The 19,273-nt window shown below is 40.2% G+C and overlaps 2 protein-coding genes across 14 annotated transcripts in view; one reads left to right on the forward strand and one right to left on the reverse strand.

Moving 5' to 3' along the window:
- The window catches only part of gpat2 (glycerol-3-phosphate acyltransferase 2, mitochondrial), a 183,377-nt gene extending 172,765 nt beyond the window's left edge, over positions 1–10,612 (forward strand). For all 11 annotated transcript variants that reach the window (XM_025911963.1, XM_013274873.3, XM_005473483.4 and 8 more), the window contains 4 exons: positions 3,820–3,940; positions 5,321–5,389; positions 5,770–5,825; positions 8,234–10,612. In XM_025911963.1, coding sequence (XP_025767748.1) covers positions 3,820–3,940; positions 5,321–5,389; positions 5,770–5,825; positions 8,234–8,350 — 363 coding nt within the window. In that variant the 3' untranslated portion in view covers positions 8,351–10,612. The remainder of the gene's footprint in view (positions 1–3,819; positions 3,941–5,320; positions 5,390–5,769; positions 5,826–8,233) is intronic.
- Positions 10,349–19,028, reverse strand: fahd2a (fumarylacetoacetate hydrolase domain containing 2A). 3 transcript variants are annotated; one of them, XM_005473495.4, is made up of 8 exons: positions 18,899–19,028; positions 17,592–17,857; positions 17,125–17,341; positions 16,014–16,073; positions 15,762–15,924; positions 13,628–13,736; positions 13,051–13,138; positions 10,349–10,817 (listed from the first exon to the last, which is right to left on the reverse strand). In XM_005473495.4, the coding sequence occupies exons 2-8, from the start codon at positions 17,855–17,857 to the stop codon at positions 10,755–10,757; spliced, it is 966 nt and encodes a 321-aa protein (XP_005473552.1). In that variant the 5' UTR covers positions 18,899–19,028; the 3' UTR covers positions 10,349–10,754. The 3 variants fall into 3 exon arrangements, with proteins under 3 accessions (XP_005473552.1, XP_003451095.1, XP_005473551.1); XM_003451047.5 differs by having other exon boundaries at positions 18,836–18,960; XM_005473494.4 differs by lacking the exon at positions 18,899–19,028 and adding an exon at positions 18,316–18,446.
- Between the last annotated feature and the right edge of the window lie 245 nt (positions 19,029–19,273).

Raw genomic sequence — 19,273 nt, forward strand, 5'->3', positions numbered from 1 at the left:
GGTCTTTCAGTTTTTCTTTGGACATTAACTGCTTTTTCCACCCAGAGGAATGTTTTTTTTATTGTTTCTTCAACCACTTAACACTGATCTGTGAATCAATACATAGGTAATTAGGCACGAAACACAAGGGATGAACAAAGAGTTGTTTCTAAACATAGCAGACAACTTAGTGAAGAAACAATTTTATTTTAGGCGCCTTATTTCTAGCAGCCTGTCTCCGAAACATTTGTTCTTATTTTTTTGTAGTCGAATCTATGGATCTACACAGTTTGAAAGGCATAAACTGGTATTTTTTAACCAATAAGCTGATTTCACAGAGTTATTAGCTGAAAACTTGGTGTATCTTGGGTGCAGTGTGTCCTTAACTGGATAGGTAGAGGACAGAAGGAAAAAAAAAGGCCTAAAAAAATTATCTACAACATATGAACAGTATCTGAAAATCATCTCCTTTAGAGAGAAAAAATCGACCTGACACAGAACCTGAGAAATGTATCCGGCCCTTCAACTCATCCATCCACTCCTCTGAAATGGTGGTAGGGTTGCTGTCAAGAAGCCATTCTTAGGGAAGGCAAACCAGGAGAAGAGGCTGAGGTGTGCCAAATTATACAAGAACTTGACTGAAAATCTGTGACAATAGGTCTTGATGGAGTGATGAATCCAAATTTGACATTTTTGTTCAACATGTCTACAGCCATCTGTAAAACATGGTGGTCTGTCATGGTTTAAGGCTCCATTTCAGCAAGTGGTATTGGGGATCTTGTCAAAATTCATACCAGGTACCATCAGAAAGCATCTGACTGGAAACAGCATCATTTTTCAGCATAACGTTGATCATAAAAACACTTCCAGTGCAGTAAAAGCATAACTGATAAGAAAAAAAACACAGTGGAACACTATCAGTCATGGAATCGTCTCCCCGGAGCCCAGACCTCAACATTATTGAAGCAGTGTGAGATCATCTTGACGGAGAACGGAACAAAATGCAGCCAGTGTCCAAAGAAAAGCTTTGAATCTCCTTCAAGAAGTCTGGAGAACTAATCCTGAAAAGTTCTTAAAGAAATGACAATGAAGCTTGTCCAAGAGTTCAGACTGTGTTGAAGAATAAAGATATCAAATATTAACTTTCAAGACACAAACTTTGCCTTACGTACTATATTTCCGTGTTCGTTTCCACGTTTGAATAAATCACTGCACCTTAACATATTCCTAGCAAAATATAACGAAATAAGGGATGGCTCAGACTTTGATATACTAATGTAAGCTCCAGCAACATTTGAGGTATAAGGAACAATTTTATTACTGGATCAGACATTTTGGTCTGTGGCCTTCATCAGGGCATCACCCTGAATTATCTTAGACCTCTTAGGACCCTTGTTCTTCTCCATGCACTTTGAAATTGTGGCAGAAACCTCAGTTCTCTTTCCACAAAACTTAAAGTTTAGATGAGGAGAGCAGAATCAACCAAATATGAGCTGCAAGCTGTTCGGTGCGCTGTAGCGCTATAAGCATCCATCTCTTGAGAGACTAAACATTAATGACTCTTTGCTGTTGTGTAATGTCCAAAGAAAATGGAACATTTTACAGGAGCAGCTGAACTCCATAATATAAACTGAGCACTCATATTTTCATATTACACGATTATAATGTCCCCACACACTTTATAAAGTAGTTTAATGACCCACCAGCTTCATGGCCCCTCTCATTATCTGATGTACTCATTAACGGAGTCTTTATAGCAAAGTTTATTTCCAGTTTCTGAGACAAATAAAGAGAATTTTATAGAGTAAATACACAGTTTATCCAAAGTTTGAGTACACAGCCAAGGACCTTAATGTCAGGTAATGAAAGATTCAATTTTAAAGCATTTATGGATGTTTTAGAGAACAGTTTGCTTCCAGTTTTTTGGGCAGCTGTCACTTTTCATCACGACTGCTGTGGTTAAATCCAAGTCCTTAAAGAAATGCTTTTCTTAGTCTGCTGTTGAGGAATTTGACTTGGTGAATCTTAGTTTTCTAAAAGTTTGGTTTAACAGTTTTAAACACTGTTGATAAAATTTTAACCAACTTCAGATTCAGTTATTTTGGACTGCAGTAGTGTTCATATGCCAGAAGTGACCTTGAGCTACTGCAGTAATTCATGTTATGGCAAGGACCGCTCCACTAAGTAAACAGAAAAGACACTCTATCTTTACTTTCAGACACGAAGGTCGGTCAGTTTAGAAAGTGTAGTCGTAAAAACTATCAAATAAAAATGGCTATTGTGTTGTCTGCTTCAGGAGAGGAAGGCCGAGACTTCCCTTTGCCGCAGAGGATAACTTCTTAGAGACTCAGAGATGAACAATTAACGGCAGCTCAGATTAGAGCCCACATCAGTGCTTCCCAGAGTTCAAACAGCAGACACATCTCAATATCGACTGTTGAAGGGAGGCTGTGAATCAGGCCTTCATGGTCGAATTGCTGCAAAGAAACCTCTCCTGAGGGAAACCGATAAGAAGAAAAGAACTGCTTAGGCCAGGAAAAAGGGATGGGAATCGAGAACTGGTCTTTACATTGTCCAATCCATTTTTCCCCTGGTAGTTGCAAAACCATGATGTCAAATTCACAGGAGTTGAGCTTTTACGCAGGTGAAATACGTGATTCTAAAGCTGGGGGGGAAAAAATCTGTATAGTCTTAATTTTTTGTTCTTCTTTGTACACAGATCAGGAGGGATTAAGGGATTTGTATCAATCAAACCGTTATCAATAACCATCACTACAAAGAAACACAAGGAATCGGTTTCTGAGCTTTGATCTGAGTCGAAGTTTTTGGGTTTAGATTTTTGGTTCAGCCCACTCTGCGGCACAGAGAAGGTGAAAGGATGTCATTCCTGCCGTGAAGCATGGAGACTGCTCGTAATACTGTTGCAGATTTATCCACAATTGAAGAGATCTATACAACATCCTGCAGTGACACAGCATCCCATCTGGTTTATGGTTAGTGGGGCAATCATTTATTTCTAACACCTATTTGACCAAGAAGCAGAGTACTTCTAAACTTTTGGTAGGCACTGCAGATTAATCTGTTGTTTGAAGTTATTGAAAAGGCTTTACTCTTTCATTGGTGTTTGTTTTCTTTGCTGGTCTTTCACTTGAATGTAATGCACTTAAAAAAGGCCACTTGAGGCTGCATACCTGTGTCAAGGCTTAATATTACCTCTGCACCATTCATGAGTTGTGTATCTGGATTAGTTTTTTTTTTTGTATCTTCTTAAAGACATTAAGAGATTTCTCAGATTTAACTGTGATATTAAAATTGTGTGTTTGTTAGAATGTGACACAAAATGTCCAATTTACTCCCGTCTCGCAATAGCAGCGAATCCTTCCAAAAAAATCCTTGAATTCGGATCCATATTGGTATCGACTCCAAAAGTTAATCATTTCTAAGTTGGGCCAAGCCCCACTTTTGTGAAGTTTTCATGCAGATCTGTCCAGAACTTTTTGAGTAATCCTGCTAAAAACAGACAAACGAACCAAACCAATCGCACGGCTTACTTGGCAGAAGTAATTGGGCGCCTTCTGTCGTACTGTTAATAGTCTTGGATGTATTTATTATCCACTGCGATTTTCTTCTACAAACAGTACATCAGCAGCACTCACATAAAAATATGTTGCCTTCAAGTATTCAAGCCTCAGCGAGTCAACAGTTTATTTTGAGTAATATCACATCCCAGAGCTGTGCATGGTTCTCCTAACAGTGAGTTTTAAGTATGTAGTATTGTAGTAGAAAATAATCTTTCAGTTCTTCACTGCCTCATTCGTGGTCTGTGTCGACTTTTTCTAGATACGACAGCCAAGTCACTGTCCAGAGATGCTCTTCTTCCTCTGCAGAATGCTAGCTGGACATCTCAGGGCACTATGCTGGACAACTATGGGGCTGGATCTCTTTGAGATGCCTCTGGCTGGTATGTGGACACTGTTTAAGGGAAACTGGTCACCTGTGTTCAGTGTGGGGTGGTAAACATTGGATAGGTCATAAATTCCTTTTGTGGTTACGAGTAATCTGGCAATCTCGTGATCTGGTATTAGAATGACTTTTCAGTCAGGCCTACTCTAGTATTGATGCATGCAGTAAATGCTGGTGACAGTCTTCATGTTTGATATTTATCAGGTTTTTGAAAACCAAAACTATACAGATTTAAACTCACCTGCAACAGCAATTTCCAAGGTGTGGTCTGCAGCCCCCTAGTGGCCATGAAGGTACTGCAGGTCAGCTGCAAAAAGTCACTAAAATTATAAAAACTCTTAATTGTTAATATGCAATAAAAGCATTTCAAACTAATTATGCATTAAGTATTTTTTTTTATTTTAAATGGTTATTTATCTCAACAGTTTTTCATTTCTCTTGCTTAGAGATGGTGTAGAAATGCCATGGTGCATAAACAAAACCTTTGGCTGTCGAATCCGCATCAAGTGAACTCCCAAAAGAGCAAAAATTAATCAATGAAAACAAAGTGCTGTTTTAATATGTGGGAACCTCTGCACTGCAGTGTCTTCTCACAGTGAAGCACTCACTGCTTGAACTGGAAATCCCATTCTGACCATTTTCCCATGTACATTTAAAAATGTTCCAGGGACCTAAAACCAGAGCACAAATATGAACTTCTGCGACAAACTAAACTCTCTTCTGTGTTGAAAATAATCACTGGTGATCAGAGCTGGGTCTCCAGCCACAACCCAAAGACCTACAGCAGTCTTTATTGGAGGAGTTGGATTTTCCAGGCCCAAAAAAGATCATCAGGTCGCAAACAGAATGTGAAGCATGCACATCATTTTTTTTTCCACATTAACTTATTAAGTTATCCCCCATGTTCATATTGTGAGTGCAGAGTTCTACTATATCACCCTGTGACATAGGGTCTCTCACTCTCTTAATGCTCACTCTCAACATCTGACAGTGAGCATTAAGCACAAATGACCCGAGCTGCAGGATGTGCTTTTGGCCACTTACACTCACCGCCCCCATTCGCCAGATTTAGCTTCTAGCGACATCTTCCTTTCCCACAAACTCAAATTCAAATTAAAGCGTCACCTCTTTGGCAGAATGGAGATGATGCACCAATCCTCATAGAAGTGCGACATCCAGTGCAAAGGTGACCAAGGAGAGGACCTCGAAGGGGATACAAGCAAAATTTAAATCAGATATGGTTTTTGCTTTTATGGGAAGAATCAAAGAGCTTTTATCCAGCAGCTTGTATAATAAGATACAGCTTTATCTTAGCAGATTGTTCTCACTTTGTTTCGCTTGAATAATTGCCTCCATTTTCATGTCTTTTCTGCTGCAGAAGCTGAGTTTGTGGCTCAAATACACTCACATCTTTGTGACACAGCAAATAAGAAGAAACAGCACTATGGTGAGTTCAGCTTGACATCCCCCTGGGAAAAAAAGGGAAAAAAACTCACAAAGATCTTCCATTTTTGTGTCAAAACTTTAAAAGCTTGTCACCTTGCCTTTTTTTTAAAACTGATTCAGTGTGTGTTGTAACAAAGGTACGTAGACCAGAGAAGAAAAACAGCTCCTTTCACTCCCATCACATGCTATCCCCCTTGTTTTAAAAAAACACCATAAAAGATAACCAGAAAGTACCCAAATGACACCCTTCAATAATACACTCTGAAAAAAAATTACAGTCCCACTGGTATGGCTTTGTTCTCCTATCCCAACCTGCTTTTTCTATATTGGATATCTGTCTGTTCTTTTGTTTCATGTGTGTCTTTTTGCTGTATCTCACAGAGAGCTGCTCAGAGGAGGCGGCGCACACTGCAGTCAGAACACTAATAGACCTGGGGGTGAGTGACAGCCTCTGTGTGTGTGTGTGTGTGTGTGTGTGTGTGTGTGTGTGTGTGTGTGTGTGTGTGTGTGTGTCCAAATCTGCCTGTCTGCCGGGAATTATAGCTCCACTCAGGACTCAAAGTTGAAGTGCAATCCAACTCTCAAAAAGTTGACTTCTAATGTGAATCCTGGAATCCAGCCCAAATCTCAAAATCACTATTAATCAATCAAACTGGTGGCATTTTTCAGTAGCTGTGAACAGAAACTTGATTTTTGATGCAATAGGAAGACTCTCTGCCTGGCTGGAGCCAACCAAATCCAATCATGTAGGAGGCAGAAATGTCAGTTCATAAAGAGAATTCACTGGTCCAAAGACACGAGTTATTTAAAATTAGAAAATGGAAAAAAGTAGCGCAGACAGGTTGAGGTCTCTTGGCTGTGACAAAGTGGTTTACATTTGACATTCAGGTCTTTAACCTTTCCCACCCCAGAGGTCCCTGTGCCGGTGCCATTTTTCAAAGGTTGCCAAGCATGAGGCCAGCTAGTACTTCACTGTATGAGCGAAATGATTTGTGTTGAGCTCCATTGATGTTTCATCAAATTTGGTAGGGTTGCATTGAGAAGTTTTAAAGCAGCATTTACACATAAGATCAGTGTTTACAGTCACATATTTATAAGGCTCTAATTAACTCTCTAATTCACAGTTGGAAGTAAAATGATCGATAGAACAATCAATAATAGTGTCTCATTATAAAATCACTGTTTTTAAATGAACCTGTAATGCTATTATCACAGTCCATTTCTATTTTTACATTTTCTCCTATTCTAAGTTTGGACTAAAGATTAAAACATCTTTCGATCTGTGTAGATGTGCTGCGGTTCAGCTTCTATGTGGAAAAGACTCCTCTAAATGTTGGTTGGTTGGGATCAATGATGCATCACTCTAATCTTTCCATCTCAAAACTTCAAATATTGTAATTTTTACTTCGCTGCATTCATTTCACAGCTGCAGTTCCTTGAGACTTTACACACTAAATATATGATCCCCTTACAAAATGTGATTTGTGATTATGGGTTTTTCTACCCAGCAGAATTTAAAACTACTTGACTCCTTTCAGTAATAAGAACGTAACCTTGGAAGAGCCACGTGTTGTGGAGTGCAGGAGTTATACGTGGAATAGGAATTATTTTAACAATGAAGCATTGCTGATTTCACTGAAGGATATTATGCTGCATATTTTGCTGGAGTGTACGAGGCAACAAAACTTGTTTTTTTAGAGGAATCCTCTGTGGCACATTTCTCTTTCTTCCCGTTGGGTGTGAGATGACCTGATATGAAAGCACTCCACCAGGGCACAGTGAACTCTGGATTAAACAGAAACTTTGATGAGACTGGATAAAGGCCTCATGTATATTGTGATAGATTATCATGCCGCTGCAGCTTTCAAGTCTGTGGATGTTTTTTTTTTTCTTTTTTTTCCATAAAATGAAAGTAGGAACGCAGCAAATGGTTTGTCTTGCAGAAGAATATGAGCCTCTGTTATCTCCATCTGCTCTGATTCTGCAAACAGCAGCAGGGAATATTGAAGAGAGAGAAGGGCACCAACTTAAACTCTGTAATCTGAACAGAAACACAGGATTTTCCAGAATGATTTACTGTGTAGCTTTTGTTTAGTGCTGGTTTTATTCATGTAAAGGAGTAAAAAGCACCATATAAATGAATTTTACTTACGTTTACCTATTGTTGTAGGAGGTATGATTTTCAGAAGAAAGAGCAACGAAGCAACATTTTTATCCCTACTCTACCACTTCACCAGCCTTTCAACTCAGTAGGCAAAGTGTCTGCTCCCATCAGTCTTCTCTTTCAGTCTGCGGGTTGGGAATCGCTGTCTTTTTAAAAATAGAGCATCATTGACCCATTTATCTGCAAACATCTCAAGAGGCAATTATTAAGTTTATTATTGAGGTTATCAGTCAGAAATGGTCCTTATCTTCATCTTAAGCCTCCGTTGGAAAGGCAGGGGGAATTCTAAGATCTACAAGTTGAAGCAAACAGGAAATGTGCGTCTAGTTTTTAGGAAACTTTAAAAGAAAAAGGAAGGACAACACAATCTTAAGTTTGCCTCTTTCATTTGGCCTCATTATTTCAGACCTTGCTAAGTAAATTAGGTGATGTTGTTTATGTGAAATCTGTAGCTTTGTTTTTCTCTTTCATTTTTGAAGCGTTGTTGCTTTGGGAGCTTTTGTTTTTATCTGTCTTATTACCTCATTGTTTTTTATTCGGCCTTGTGCAGGAAGCGCTCTGACGAAGATAAGAAAAAAAGCTGCGCACTCACTTTGTTCAAATAAAGGTTACTAAATAATAAGCACTGTGGTTGCGATGCTACTAACGTATCTGTGTTTCTGCTCGTTATTTTCAATTCAGGTCCTCTTGGAGGAGTGGCAGAAGGAAGGCGTCTTCCTGGCTGTTAGTCCTTTGTTCCAGTTGTCAGAAAACAGGCAGAAACTGCACCGCTTCATCTCTCAGTACCTCTACAATTAATACATTTAACTGAGCAGCATGACTCAAGGCTTCAACGCGGCTTTGTTTTCTTGCCGAGTCTGACCTCATCCTCTGTTTGTATCAAGGAAGCCTGTGTTCAGTTAAAACGGATGCATGCTGAGCCGGGACGCTGGTGTCTTTAGGTTAATTGCATTTTGATTTTTCTGTGATGAGACATTGATTTTAAGTTTATCTTTAGTAATAGCATTTGCATAAAGCTGCAGGAGAGGAGGATTATTAAGTCCCTGTAATCAGTTGTGAGGACTCGCTGTAGGATGATGCTGGTTGGTACAGTTTGCGCATCCACGCATGTTTATGTTGTAACGAAGGATGCATCAAGTTTTGTGTGTTTCATGAGAAAATGTTTGTTTGGTTCTTTATGCTCAAATAAAAGTTCCTGTCTCATCGTGACTTGAACAAAAGCGCAAAAAGTTCACTGTGTACAAACTAAACCAACTACAGCCCTTTAAAGTAGTTTATTAGTTATAATCTCTTGCACACAGTCATGGTTCTGAGCTGCTCTTCCTGGATGTAGATCATTCAGTGCTGAGTCAGACCTCTGGAGAGTCTGTATGTCTCACGTAGACCTTTTGACATCAAGATGCAGAGACAAATCGATGGCTTGCTTTAATGGGGACTTGGAGGCCTCTGTATTTTGGCGTTTACAGCTGACTGTTTGTACAGTCACATGCCAGTGCAGCTGTTTTCACTCCTTCAGCGAGCACAGACCACAGCTGCAGCTGCCATCGGCCGTGAGAATCTACTGCCATCCAGTGTTGAGCTGAGGATACTGAGTCCTCAATAGTTGTGGAACTGGCCTCTAGCCATAGCCCACTCAGAACAGAAATTAAATTAGAAGGTTTGCATTTGAGTATCTGTTTAAGAGCAGCTACCGAGACTTAAAACAGAGGATTTGCATAATAAGAAATGTGAGCTGCTCTCACGTGGAAAAAATAAAATCATGAACACCTTTAAAAACAAACAAAAAACAGGCTAGGGATTGATTGGCTGTGGCATTTTAAAGTCGCAATTCAGATGATGCAAAATACTTTTTTTTCCCAAGTTGTTATAATTATTATACAGTTGCCAGTGGGGGGTGAACTAATTTAGCATTTTTTCCATTAATTTCTGTGAATATGTAAGTCTGATTTCATATTCGAGGCATTCCTTTAGTCTTCACAATTAAAAACAAGAGGGCTGAAGATTCCCTCTGCACTGCGCATGAAGCGAGGCTGTGGATCCAGAATAATAGATGGATCTGGGTTAGTTTGTTTTCTCAAGAACTTCAAACAGTGTCTCCAAATCTTCCTTACGTCCAGTTTTCCCTGATTTCACAACTGTAAAGGGTCCTTCCAGAAACTCGTGAATCCAGATTTGGATCCAGATTAACTCCGAAAGTTTATCTTGGGCCAATCCCCGCCTTCGGTGAACACTTTCATGCAGATCTTTTCATAACTTGTTTAGTAATTCTCTTGGCAAACAGACAAACCAAACTAATCACGTAACATCCTTGGATGAGGTAAAAATCTCCTCTGTGACTCGTGAAGATTGCCTGAGGTTTTTTGTTGGGGTATTTTAAGGTTAGCGAGACACTGAGCTGCAAAGCACTCCACTTTGACCATATATGTTCAACAAAAAGTTAACTGATCTTAAACTGGAGCAGTTTACAAATTATAAGGGATACAGTGGTCGAAATGTAGCTGCCAGTTTGAGGATGTCGACATGTCACACTGCTGCAAATTGCAAACAAGCACACTGAATCCATCCTTGAAGCTCTCTGTCAGACATTTGTATTTAAAAGCTGCTACATGAGTCGAAACACAGATCGAAGTAATTACAGAGATTTTTCTCCCGGGCAGTAAAAACAAAACAAAACAGTTGGAAAGCAGCATTTTTTAATTTAATTAATTTCCTCACATGTAGTAATCTGTTTTCTTTCTTTTATGGGAAAGATGATGTTCTTTCACTTCTGACTGAAGTTTTATACACAGTCTTTGATCCTGAAATTAATCATAATTAGAAATACTTTTTACGTCAATGTCAAAATATTTTTTTATTTTTACGTAAAAAGAAAAATCAGTAGGTTCACGGTTTCTTCTGCACAGCACGAGTGGGCGGCTGCTGACGGAGGGTATTTTTTACAGCCCGTGATGACTCTGAGGTTGAGTCACATAATTACTCTGTTTTGTGTAGTAAAAGAAAATAACACATTTTCTCTCCTCACAATTACTGAAGTATCATGAATAAAACATTCATCAGGCAGTTTTACATATCTCCTGATGGTTTTTCACATTATGTAAAAGGGGGAAAAAAACTATTTGAATAGTAATTCACTGTGAGGAGCGACTGATCAGAAGGTGCAGTTCAGCGGCTGATGTTCATTCATGGATTCTCTTCTCAGGGTTTACACCACTTTGTTGATTATAGAACCTAATTGTTCTATCTGGCACTCCACCACGTCCCCTTTCTGGAAGAAAAAAATGTTTTAACACTTAATTAAAAAAACACATTTCAAATCACTGCCTTATTATCTGTTAGTAATTAATGGGGGAAAGGACAATAGAGCCCTTTAATGCCTCTTTCCAGCTACATTTTTTAAATTCTTTGCCTCTACTAAAGTGGCTTTGCATTGTTTCACAGTTTAATTTTTGTTTTCCGTTTTAGCTTCTTTCTCCAGGAAGAGACTTGCAGCAATATAACAGCCACAAAATGTCAATGAAATTAAGCGACTTGCAGCAACGACAGAAAAAATAAGTATTAGCAATGCAAAGTAGGCAGGTCCCGAGCTGGCTCAGCTTTGCTGGCCTCACATCCAAAACCACTGCTTCTCATATGAGGGTTACCTAGGCAACCAGGGACTGGAATGACCATTAGTGACCAACTGTCGTCTACAAAGTGGAACAATCAATTTATTTATGTGGACGCGACCTAAGGCTTTATTCTGATTGGCTGGCCTTTGTAAACAGAAGGTTTGAACAGGAGATGAGTGGAGATGCTGTGCTCACAGCCACAGTCACATGGAAAAGAAAGTCTTCACAGGAGACTTTCTTTTCCACGTGACTGTAAGCGCCTGAGATGACCACATTAACCCTCTGAGGTCTAAGTCATCATCAGTTTCAACCCTCAAATTGAACCTTAAGCCAAATTCTCAACTTAGGTACTTTGAGAGAGTCATTTTTTCTTTCTTCACCCCCTCAGCTGTATGGCTCATGCTGTATTACCATCGCCCCACAGGATGAGCATGTGTCATGGACACACGTTTGTGAATGCGATGACTCGAGAACGAGGCGACGTAGGAGTTTGAAATTGATATTGTAGTGTTTCATTAAATTATTCTCCCAAATCTTGGCAATAAGGGAATAAATAAAACAAAAGCACTCAGAGAGCACAACTCCCCCCCCCAAAGGGCAAATGCTATACTACGACTTTGATGTTTTATTATGTTTTTATTACCAAATGATGATGTCAGCCTGTTATGTTATCATTGTGACATTGTAGGATGTTACTGAAAAAATAAAAAGTGTGTTATACAGCTCCCTCCTTGCCCTTTCACGGGATATGTTACTCATATGATTTCTTGAAAAATGTTTTCATGGTCATATTCTCATTCAACCTAGGTACTCATGACCCCCAGGGTCTAGTATATTGTTGTGAAGTTTGAAGACGATTCATAAAAAATTGTGGGTAACACAATTTTCTTTACAGATTTTCACATTTGGTCTGACATCAACTTTTGTTTCCAAAACCTAGAGATAAGGTCGAGTTATCACCTCTGATTACTTGAGCCCTGCACGTTACTTTGTTGCTGACGGTTGGTTGTGAGCGACCTTCCTGGTTCTGGTTGCCTTGTTAACCCTCTAATGCAGGGTGTTGAACTCCAGTCCTCGAGGGCCAGTGTCCTAAAACTTTTCTGTCCCTGCTGCAACACACCTGAATAAAATGAGTAGGTCACTAGCAAGACTCTATAGACTTGACCTCATGCTGAGGTGGCAACCCCTAACCCTACTCAAGTAAATTTGTATATATGTAAGTGTTTGGAAAAATGTACTTCAAAAAGTGCTTTTATTGCACCATGTTCATTCATGCAAGAGCTGCTGTAACATGAATCAAATGGCTGAAATGCCACCTCAGCATGCAATCAAGTTCAAGAGTCTTGCTAATGATTTACTAAATTTATTCAGGTGTGTTGCAGCAGGGAGAGAAAAGTTTTAGGACACTGGCCCTTGAGAACTGGAGTTTGACACCTGTGCTCTAATTTAGTACCCTGTCAATCATCTGTATCCTGTACTTACTGGTGATCGTTTCATGATTTCATGAACTGGGCAACTGGGCTCAAAAGTTCTTGAATGTCACCAACTTTCTACAATCTCTGGTTTCAATATTGCTGCCACTCCCTTGGGTGAGACTTCTGAGGGTTAAGGAGCTTTCTTTGATACCATACAGAGTCAAGAATAGAAGGGAAAAAGCAGTCTGATAGATATTACCTGTGCAAACACTGACCTCATTATTCAATACTTTTACCATGTTTGATAGAGGCTTAAACCACATTGGTAACAACGGATAGAAATGAAGGAAACACAGAATTTAACTCTGTGACCTTAAGTTTCTTTGGATAAAGTAAAAGTAAAGATGGAGCTGCAGGCAAAAAACATGCCAGCTGTACATGCTGCGAATTCACTTTTGTCAGGCTATAAAATCACCTTGAGAAAGATGGGCGGCTTTCTAAATGCACCCACGCCTGGAGGAGTTCCTGTCAGAAACACATCGCCTGGAATCAATGTCACAAACCTATCAGGAGGGGAAAAAGCACAGAGTGGAATATCAGAATTACCATCACTTCAGCGAATTAGGATTTTCTTTCTCGTGGTCGTGCAGTATAATTTCAGTATTAATTTAGATTAAGCCGGAGCATGCGAAACAATATCTCCCACAGATTATTCCGCTGTCTGCACCGATCCTGTGAAAGGTGCTGTGGGCTGCCATTATTAAGAGAATAACACAGGCATTATCACCAGTAAGTTGAGCGAGATTGGGGGAGGCGTTGTCGTCTTAAAATCTCAAATCAGATCAGAGAACGCTCCAGCTGGTCAGGGTGGATAAGTCTTAAATGAAGCGTGTAATTTTAGCTCAGAGTAAGCAACTTTTGTGGATTCATTTCTTAACTTCCTGGAATCTGAACTCTCAGCTTGAGTTACTCAAGCAGAAAAGAGTAGTTTGTTATGTAAATGAGTACATAAACACACAGAATCTGAACTTCTCAACATTCATGGAACTTACTTTGAGACCCAAGCGACAAGCGCTGCTGTCTTGAAGATGATCTGATCCGTGTTGCTGTTCTGGACCGTGTCTCCATTAACCAGACAGCGGATGCTCAAGTTATGAGGATCTGAAGGAGAAATGACACGTGAAGTAGTTTCCTGTTTGTGACTTTAGACCACAGGGGACAAATCTGAAGGGAAATCCTTTGATTCTTTTAAAGAAGCTGGTGGAAAGTAGCCTCAACATACAGCGCATAACTAATTTATTAACCCACCTGTCATGAAAACACTACTATTACCGGTACTATTATTTTTTTTCAAGAGTACATCTGCATCGTGGATAACAACAGTTTTTATGTTTTAGCATTTAAATATCATTTCAACTCTTTCTGGCCTGTAGACAGGGGCACTGTCTTTTCAACAGTGCCCTATAGGATGAAGGTGATCACTCAGAACTTTCTGCTGATGTGCAGTGATGTTTACACAGACCAAAAGCATTCAAAACGCCCCCGACAGCATAACACAGCCACCACATCCTCTCCCTGTAGTGGGTCAAGCATCTAGGTTTTTCCTTTAAATTGTCATCCATCCGTAGAGGGTTTTAATTGCTCAGCTGCCTCTGGTTTACCTGCACGCAATTAACCAAAGTAAGAGGACAGCGACACTTGTAGGAGGGTAATTACTAATAATAAAAATTATGTAATTATCGTTTTCAAACAGGCAGACAAGCACACTCGACCTTTAAAGAGCGATTTTCATTCTAACTAAACTTAGACTGACGTGGTCTTTGACAGCGACTGTGTTGAATAATTTTTCAAGTGTGTTGTTTAAAAGAAAAGCCTCGTCTCTCTGAAGAGGACATGTCAGCACGGTTCAAAGTTGCATCTGAACAATAAACAAAAAACTTCTGAAACAATGTCCAGATGAGACGAAAGTGGAGACATCTGGCTGTAATACACAGCACATCAGCATGCTGTAAACCACGGTGATGGAGGGCTGATGATCTGGGCCTGTGGTGCATCCGGATGCTATTTAAATCTCACCTTCGGTAGACGTGGGCACGCTGCTACCCTGCTCTGCTCCTGCACCATCTCCACACCACATCACAACATTTGGTTATTTTGTTCTCCCCCCGAAAAAAAGGAGAATGTCATCAGTTCTGATTGTTTGTTTGTCTGTTTGTTGGCAGTCTAGCATCCACAGTTCTCAAAAAATTATCTGTGATGGCAGCGCCAATGAGAGCTCGAGCTGATTTAATTTTGGTGAATTTTGATCACACCAAATGTGAAAAATCAGTAAAAACTTCAACATTAAAGTTTAGCTCTCGTGCTCGCTGAGTGCTTTTGTTTGCGTGATCATTTTAGCTGCGATTCTGACATATACACACTGCTTTACAGCACTGATGTGGATTTACATACATCATCTTTACTGTTGAGTTTAATAAATTTAGTCTTTATCCACCAGCTGTGTGTAACGTTCACAAATGAAAGCCTGAATGAACTGAAGCAACAATGTAGCGCTGATAAAAAAAATCATACAGAACACGACGGCGATGATCCATTGCAGGTAAAGGTGGTTTTTACGATATAATTATAAACTTTTATAATGGAGTGTACTCAATTTTTCACAACTGCATGTAACAATAACCATTTATAGTATCTCACGCGAGTTTTTTACTTATCAGCTCAAATAATGGCCGTAACCTAAACGCATGTATCAGCGATGATCGCCTGTCAAGCATAAAGTACATCATCGTGGGACATTTTTATGTGAACATCTCATCTTTGAAAATGGATATTATGATGTGATGCGGGAAGATTCTAGTCTGCACGCAGAAGTAAGAAATGTTTTTTTTTTTTATTAAACCGTTGGTAGCAGAAATTAAACCGTGCTGAATCGTAAACATGATGGCCCACATTTGACAAGAATGTTTTCAGCCTTTAGAAATCCTAATGGTTACCATTATCATCTGGTTGGGGCTTTCATGCTGCTCCCATCAGCTACAAAAACAACATTTCCTCACCGAATTGCAGCTTGTTAACTCGGTGAAGCTGCTGGCGTACGAAATCACAGATGATTGCATGAGTTACCAGATTGTCTTTAATTCCCCCTTTCAGCCTCACGCTTCCTGCTGCGGATTCTCGTTCTCTCACCTGTCACGGTGTCAGTGGTTACTAAAGCCGGGCCGAGAGGACAAAAGCTGTCAAATGTCTTTCCTAGAAGCCACTGCTTCCCGTTACGCTTCATCTGCCAGTCACGAGCGCTGACGTCATTGGCCACGGTGAACCCGGCCACGTAGGACAGAGCGTCTTCCTCCTAATAGAAAGAGGAGTGGAAATAGTCAGAACAGCTGCTTCGCTGGAGCGTGAAAGCACCGCGGCCTTCATTGATGCTGTGATGCTGACCTTGATGTGTTTTCCTCTTCGTCCTATCACAAAGGCCAACTCCACCTCCCAGTCCACCTCCTTCAATCGCACAAAAGGCCAAGATGATGTAAAAACAGCGTCAAGAAGCATCACGTGTATTTTTTAGCATTAATAAATTAAAGTATACTAAAAACAGCTTGTTTGGTTTTTTATGCAACTGTTGTGCTGGTAAATTATTGTCCTGCTCACATCTATCAAAGAAAACAAAAGAATTCATTTGATTGGTTAAATTTTAATCAGGCACTAAATGTGAAATATGTTGCAGGGCCTACTTTTAATCGCAAACGTAAGGAGTCCCCAAAATCTTTTCTATAATACTTTGGTAATTTCTCAAAATAACTTCAACACTCTAGTCTGGCTTGTCCAGACCAGATTCCTACTTTAAACAGTGACCTACTCAACCTTTAACCACTCATGTAAAAGTATTTTTCCATTAAAAGTACATGTTAATGTGACAACTTTCAAGGTATTTGAAGTTCAAAGCTACAGAGATGCATTTGTATGCAATCCTATCCAATTCGCATACTCTGAGATCAGTACGTAGGTAGGCTGCTGGTCAGCAGAAAAGGTCACGTGCAGTTGACTTCAGTCTGTCTGCGGTGGTCAAAGTGCGTGAGCTGTGCAGACTTGTGCCAAACAGACACAGCTGAGGATGCACTGACTCTTTGATAACTTACATTATCAGCTCAGTGCAAAGTCTCTTCATTAGTTCTGGTGTTTGAACTAAGGAACAACACAACCCATTTGAAAAGTATGACAGAGATGACCTTTATTATCTGCAGACCACACTGCCTTTAACACAGACAATGTTGGTCTGTGTCGTCTCCAAGGCTACATTAGATGTGTTGTGTCCTTCAGGAGTAATCCTGGATAATAAGAGCAGAGATTTCAGGCTTGTTTGAAGTCAAGGCTGATAAAAGCTAAAGGTGATAGCTCTTGTGGTGGTTTTTGCTAAGAGATCTTCAACAATCATCTTACAAGAATTTTATTTATTTTTGTCTTTTTCTAGATATAACTTTTACTTCTTTTGAGTTAGCACTGTTCTTCCTATTAAGGCCTCTGTCAGTCAAGTGAACTTTCTTGCACTCACCTGGCTCTCAGAGGGCAGTATGATGTCACCGTACGGCCCTGTAATGGCGCTGGGAAACTTGTTGAAGATGATTGGTTCTTTGGGGATTGGAGCATTTTGTTCCAGGCAGTGGTCGCGGTAGTTCATACCCACACATACCACCTTCTCTGGACCAGTCACTGGAGACAGCAGCTGGATGTCTGCTCGGTCTACCACACACTTACCGGACGCCAAAGCTCTGAGGATGATGAGGAGGAAGAGTGGTTTTAGATGATGTGGAAAACAGAAGTTGAACAGATGACCAAGCTTGTTGACGTATGTGAGAAAGAAGATTGTGTTAACCGAAAATACTAAAATGATGATGATTTGAGACGAGGAAGATGAGTGTAATCAAATAAGCTGATGATTGTGTCATTTGAATAGAAGAAGCATAAGGCAATAGTATGGCTGTATTAATTAGTGGCTTAATGCAAGAGAGTTGTTGACACCTCTGTGCGCACTCCAGGCCCTTGTCTCCCAGCTCCAGAAGCTCTCTCATTGTTGACGGCATCGAGGGGTCAAATGCCTTCAGATCCACCACACTGTGCCCCTCACCTTGCTCCACTCCCACCCTGACGCTTGCTCCTTCACCACGATGTCGAAACTGCACCAGACGCATCGCTGCACCGCTCAGTCCTCGGCTCTGCACGGCCGCGGCTTGCCCCCGAGCGATTACACTCCTGAAGATGCAAAAGGAGCGAAGAGGAAGTCTCATCTGTTCGTGTGAGAAGAAGAGGAAGTGGAAACGCATAGTAGAGGTCATATCTGATCCTTCAACAAATGCACAGTCTAAAGACATGCATGGTAGTTTAACTGGTTTTGTAAATTTTGTGTGAATGAGCATGAACAATCGTTTGTCTCTCTGTGTTAGCCCTGTGGTAGATTGGTGACCTGTCCATGGTGTAGTGTGGGATAGGCTCCGACCCAACTGTAACCTTGAACCCAGGCGAACAATGACTGGATATTTGATTCAAAGCAAATAACGCACTTTCCCCCAGAGACCTGACTAATGACTGGATTGTTTCCCCTTTATTTCTGACCATTCTATGTAAACTGTAGAGCTAGCTGTGTGGGAAATCCTAGTATATCATCAGTTTCTGAAATACTCAGACCAGCTCGTTTGGAACCAACAGTCACGCCACGTTCAAAGTCACTTAAATCGCATTTCTTTACCTCATTCTGATGCTTGGTCGTCTTGACCATGTCTACATGCCAAAATGCATCCAGTTGCTGTGACTGGTCAATAAGATTTCTGCATTAAGGCGCAGTTGCACAGGTGCGCAGGTGTACCTAACAAAATGGCCTTTGAGTATTTAAAGGCATATGCGTACAGCGTTTATAATGCAGTGCAACAGTTCTGTCATGCACTTCTTTTCTAATATTTTCCAGATTCTGACTTTTAATGCCTCAGTCTAAACTCCTTAAACTCTTAAAACTTGCGTGAACCCAAACTTTTCTGAGAACCGGCTGCCATAATGGAACAAGTGCAAATTAAGTTCGTTAATCTGCACAAAATAATAACACGTAATTATCTCCTGCTGTCGCATTATAATAGAGCTGCAAGTTGTAACCACGGTGGAAAAAGCAGCTTCTCTGTGCAGCTTCTGTCCCTAGAAACGGTACCTGCAGCCTGGGATGATCTGGATTTCTAAAAAAAATCATTTTTAACACTTATTGTATACTAAACACTTACAGAACAACCGTGACATCTACTGCTTCCACTTCGACCTTTGCACTGCCTCCAGTCAATACTCACCTCCCCAGTTTTTGCAGCTCTGCACAGAAAACACTACTTTTAGCTACTTCCGGTTAGCGTTTGTAGTCTATCAGCTCAGTCTCGTCCAAAGCGAGATAAATCACTCAGCCAGCGACGGAGTGCAGCCACGATTATCATTTATATCATTGCTAGCTGTAATTTATATATGTATGTGATGTAATCATCTAAATTGAGCTTTTGGCTTTTTAATGAATCGGAAGTAGAAACTACAAATCCCTGCTTTGTCCTTATTGTGTCTTGACGTACAGTAGGAAATTTGCCGGCCTAGCTAACTTAAATTTAGACATTTTCTACAACAAAACACGAAATAAATTCACAGCACATAATTTTGCTGCTTAATCAGACACTGAAACC

This window comes from Oreochromis niloticus, linkage group LG12 (assembly GCF_001858045.2).
Source record: "Oreochromis niloticus isolate F11D_XX linkage group LG12, O_niloticus_UMD_NMBU, whole genome shotgun sequence".
Taxonomy (NCBI): Eukaryota; Metazoa; Chordata; class Actinopteri; order Cichliformes; family Cichlidae; genus Oreochromis; species Oreochromis niloticus.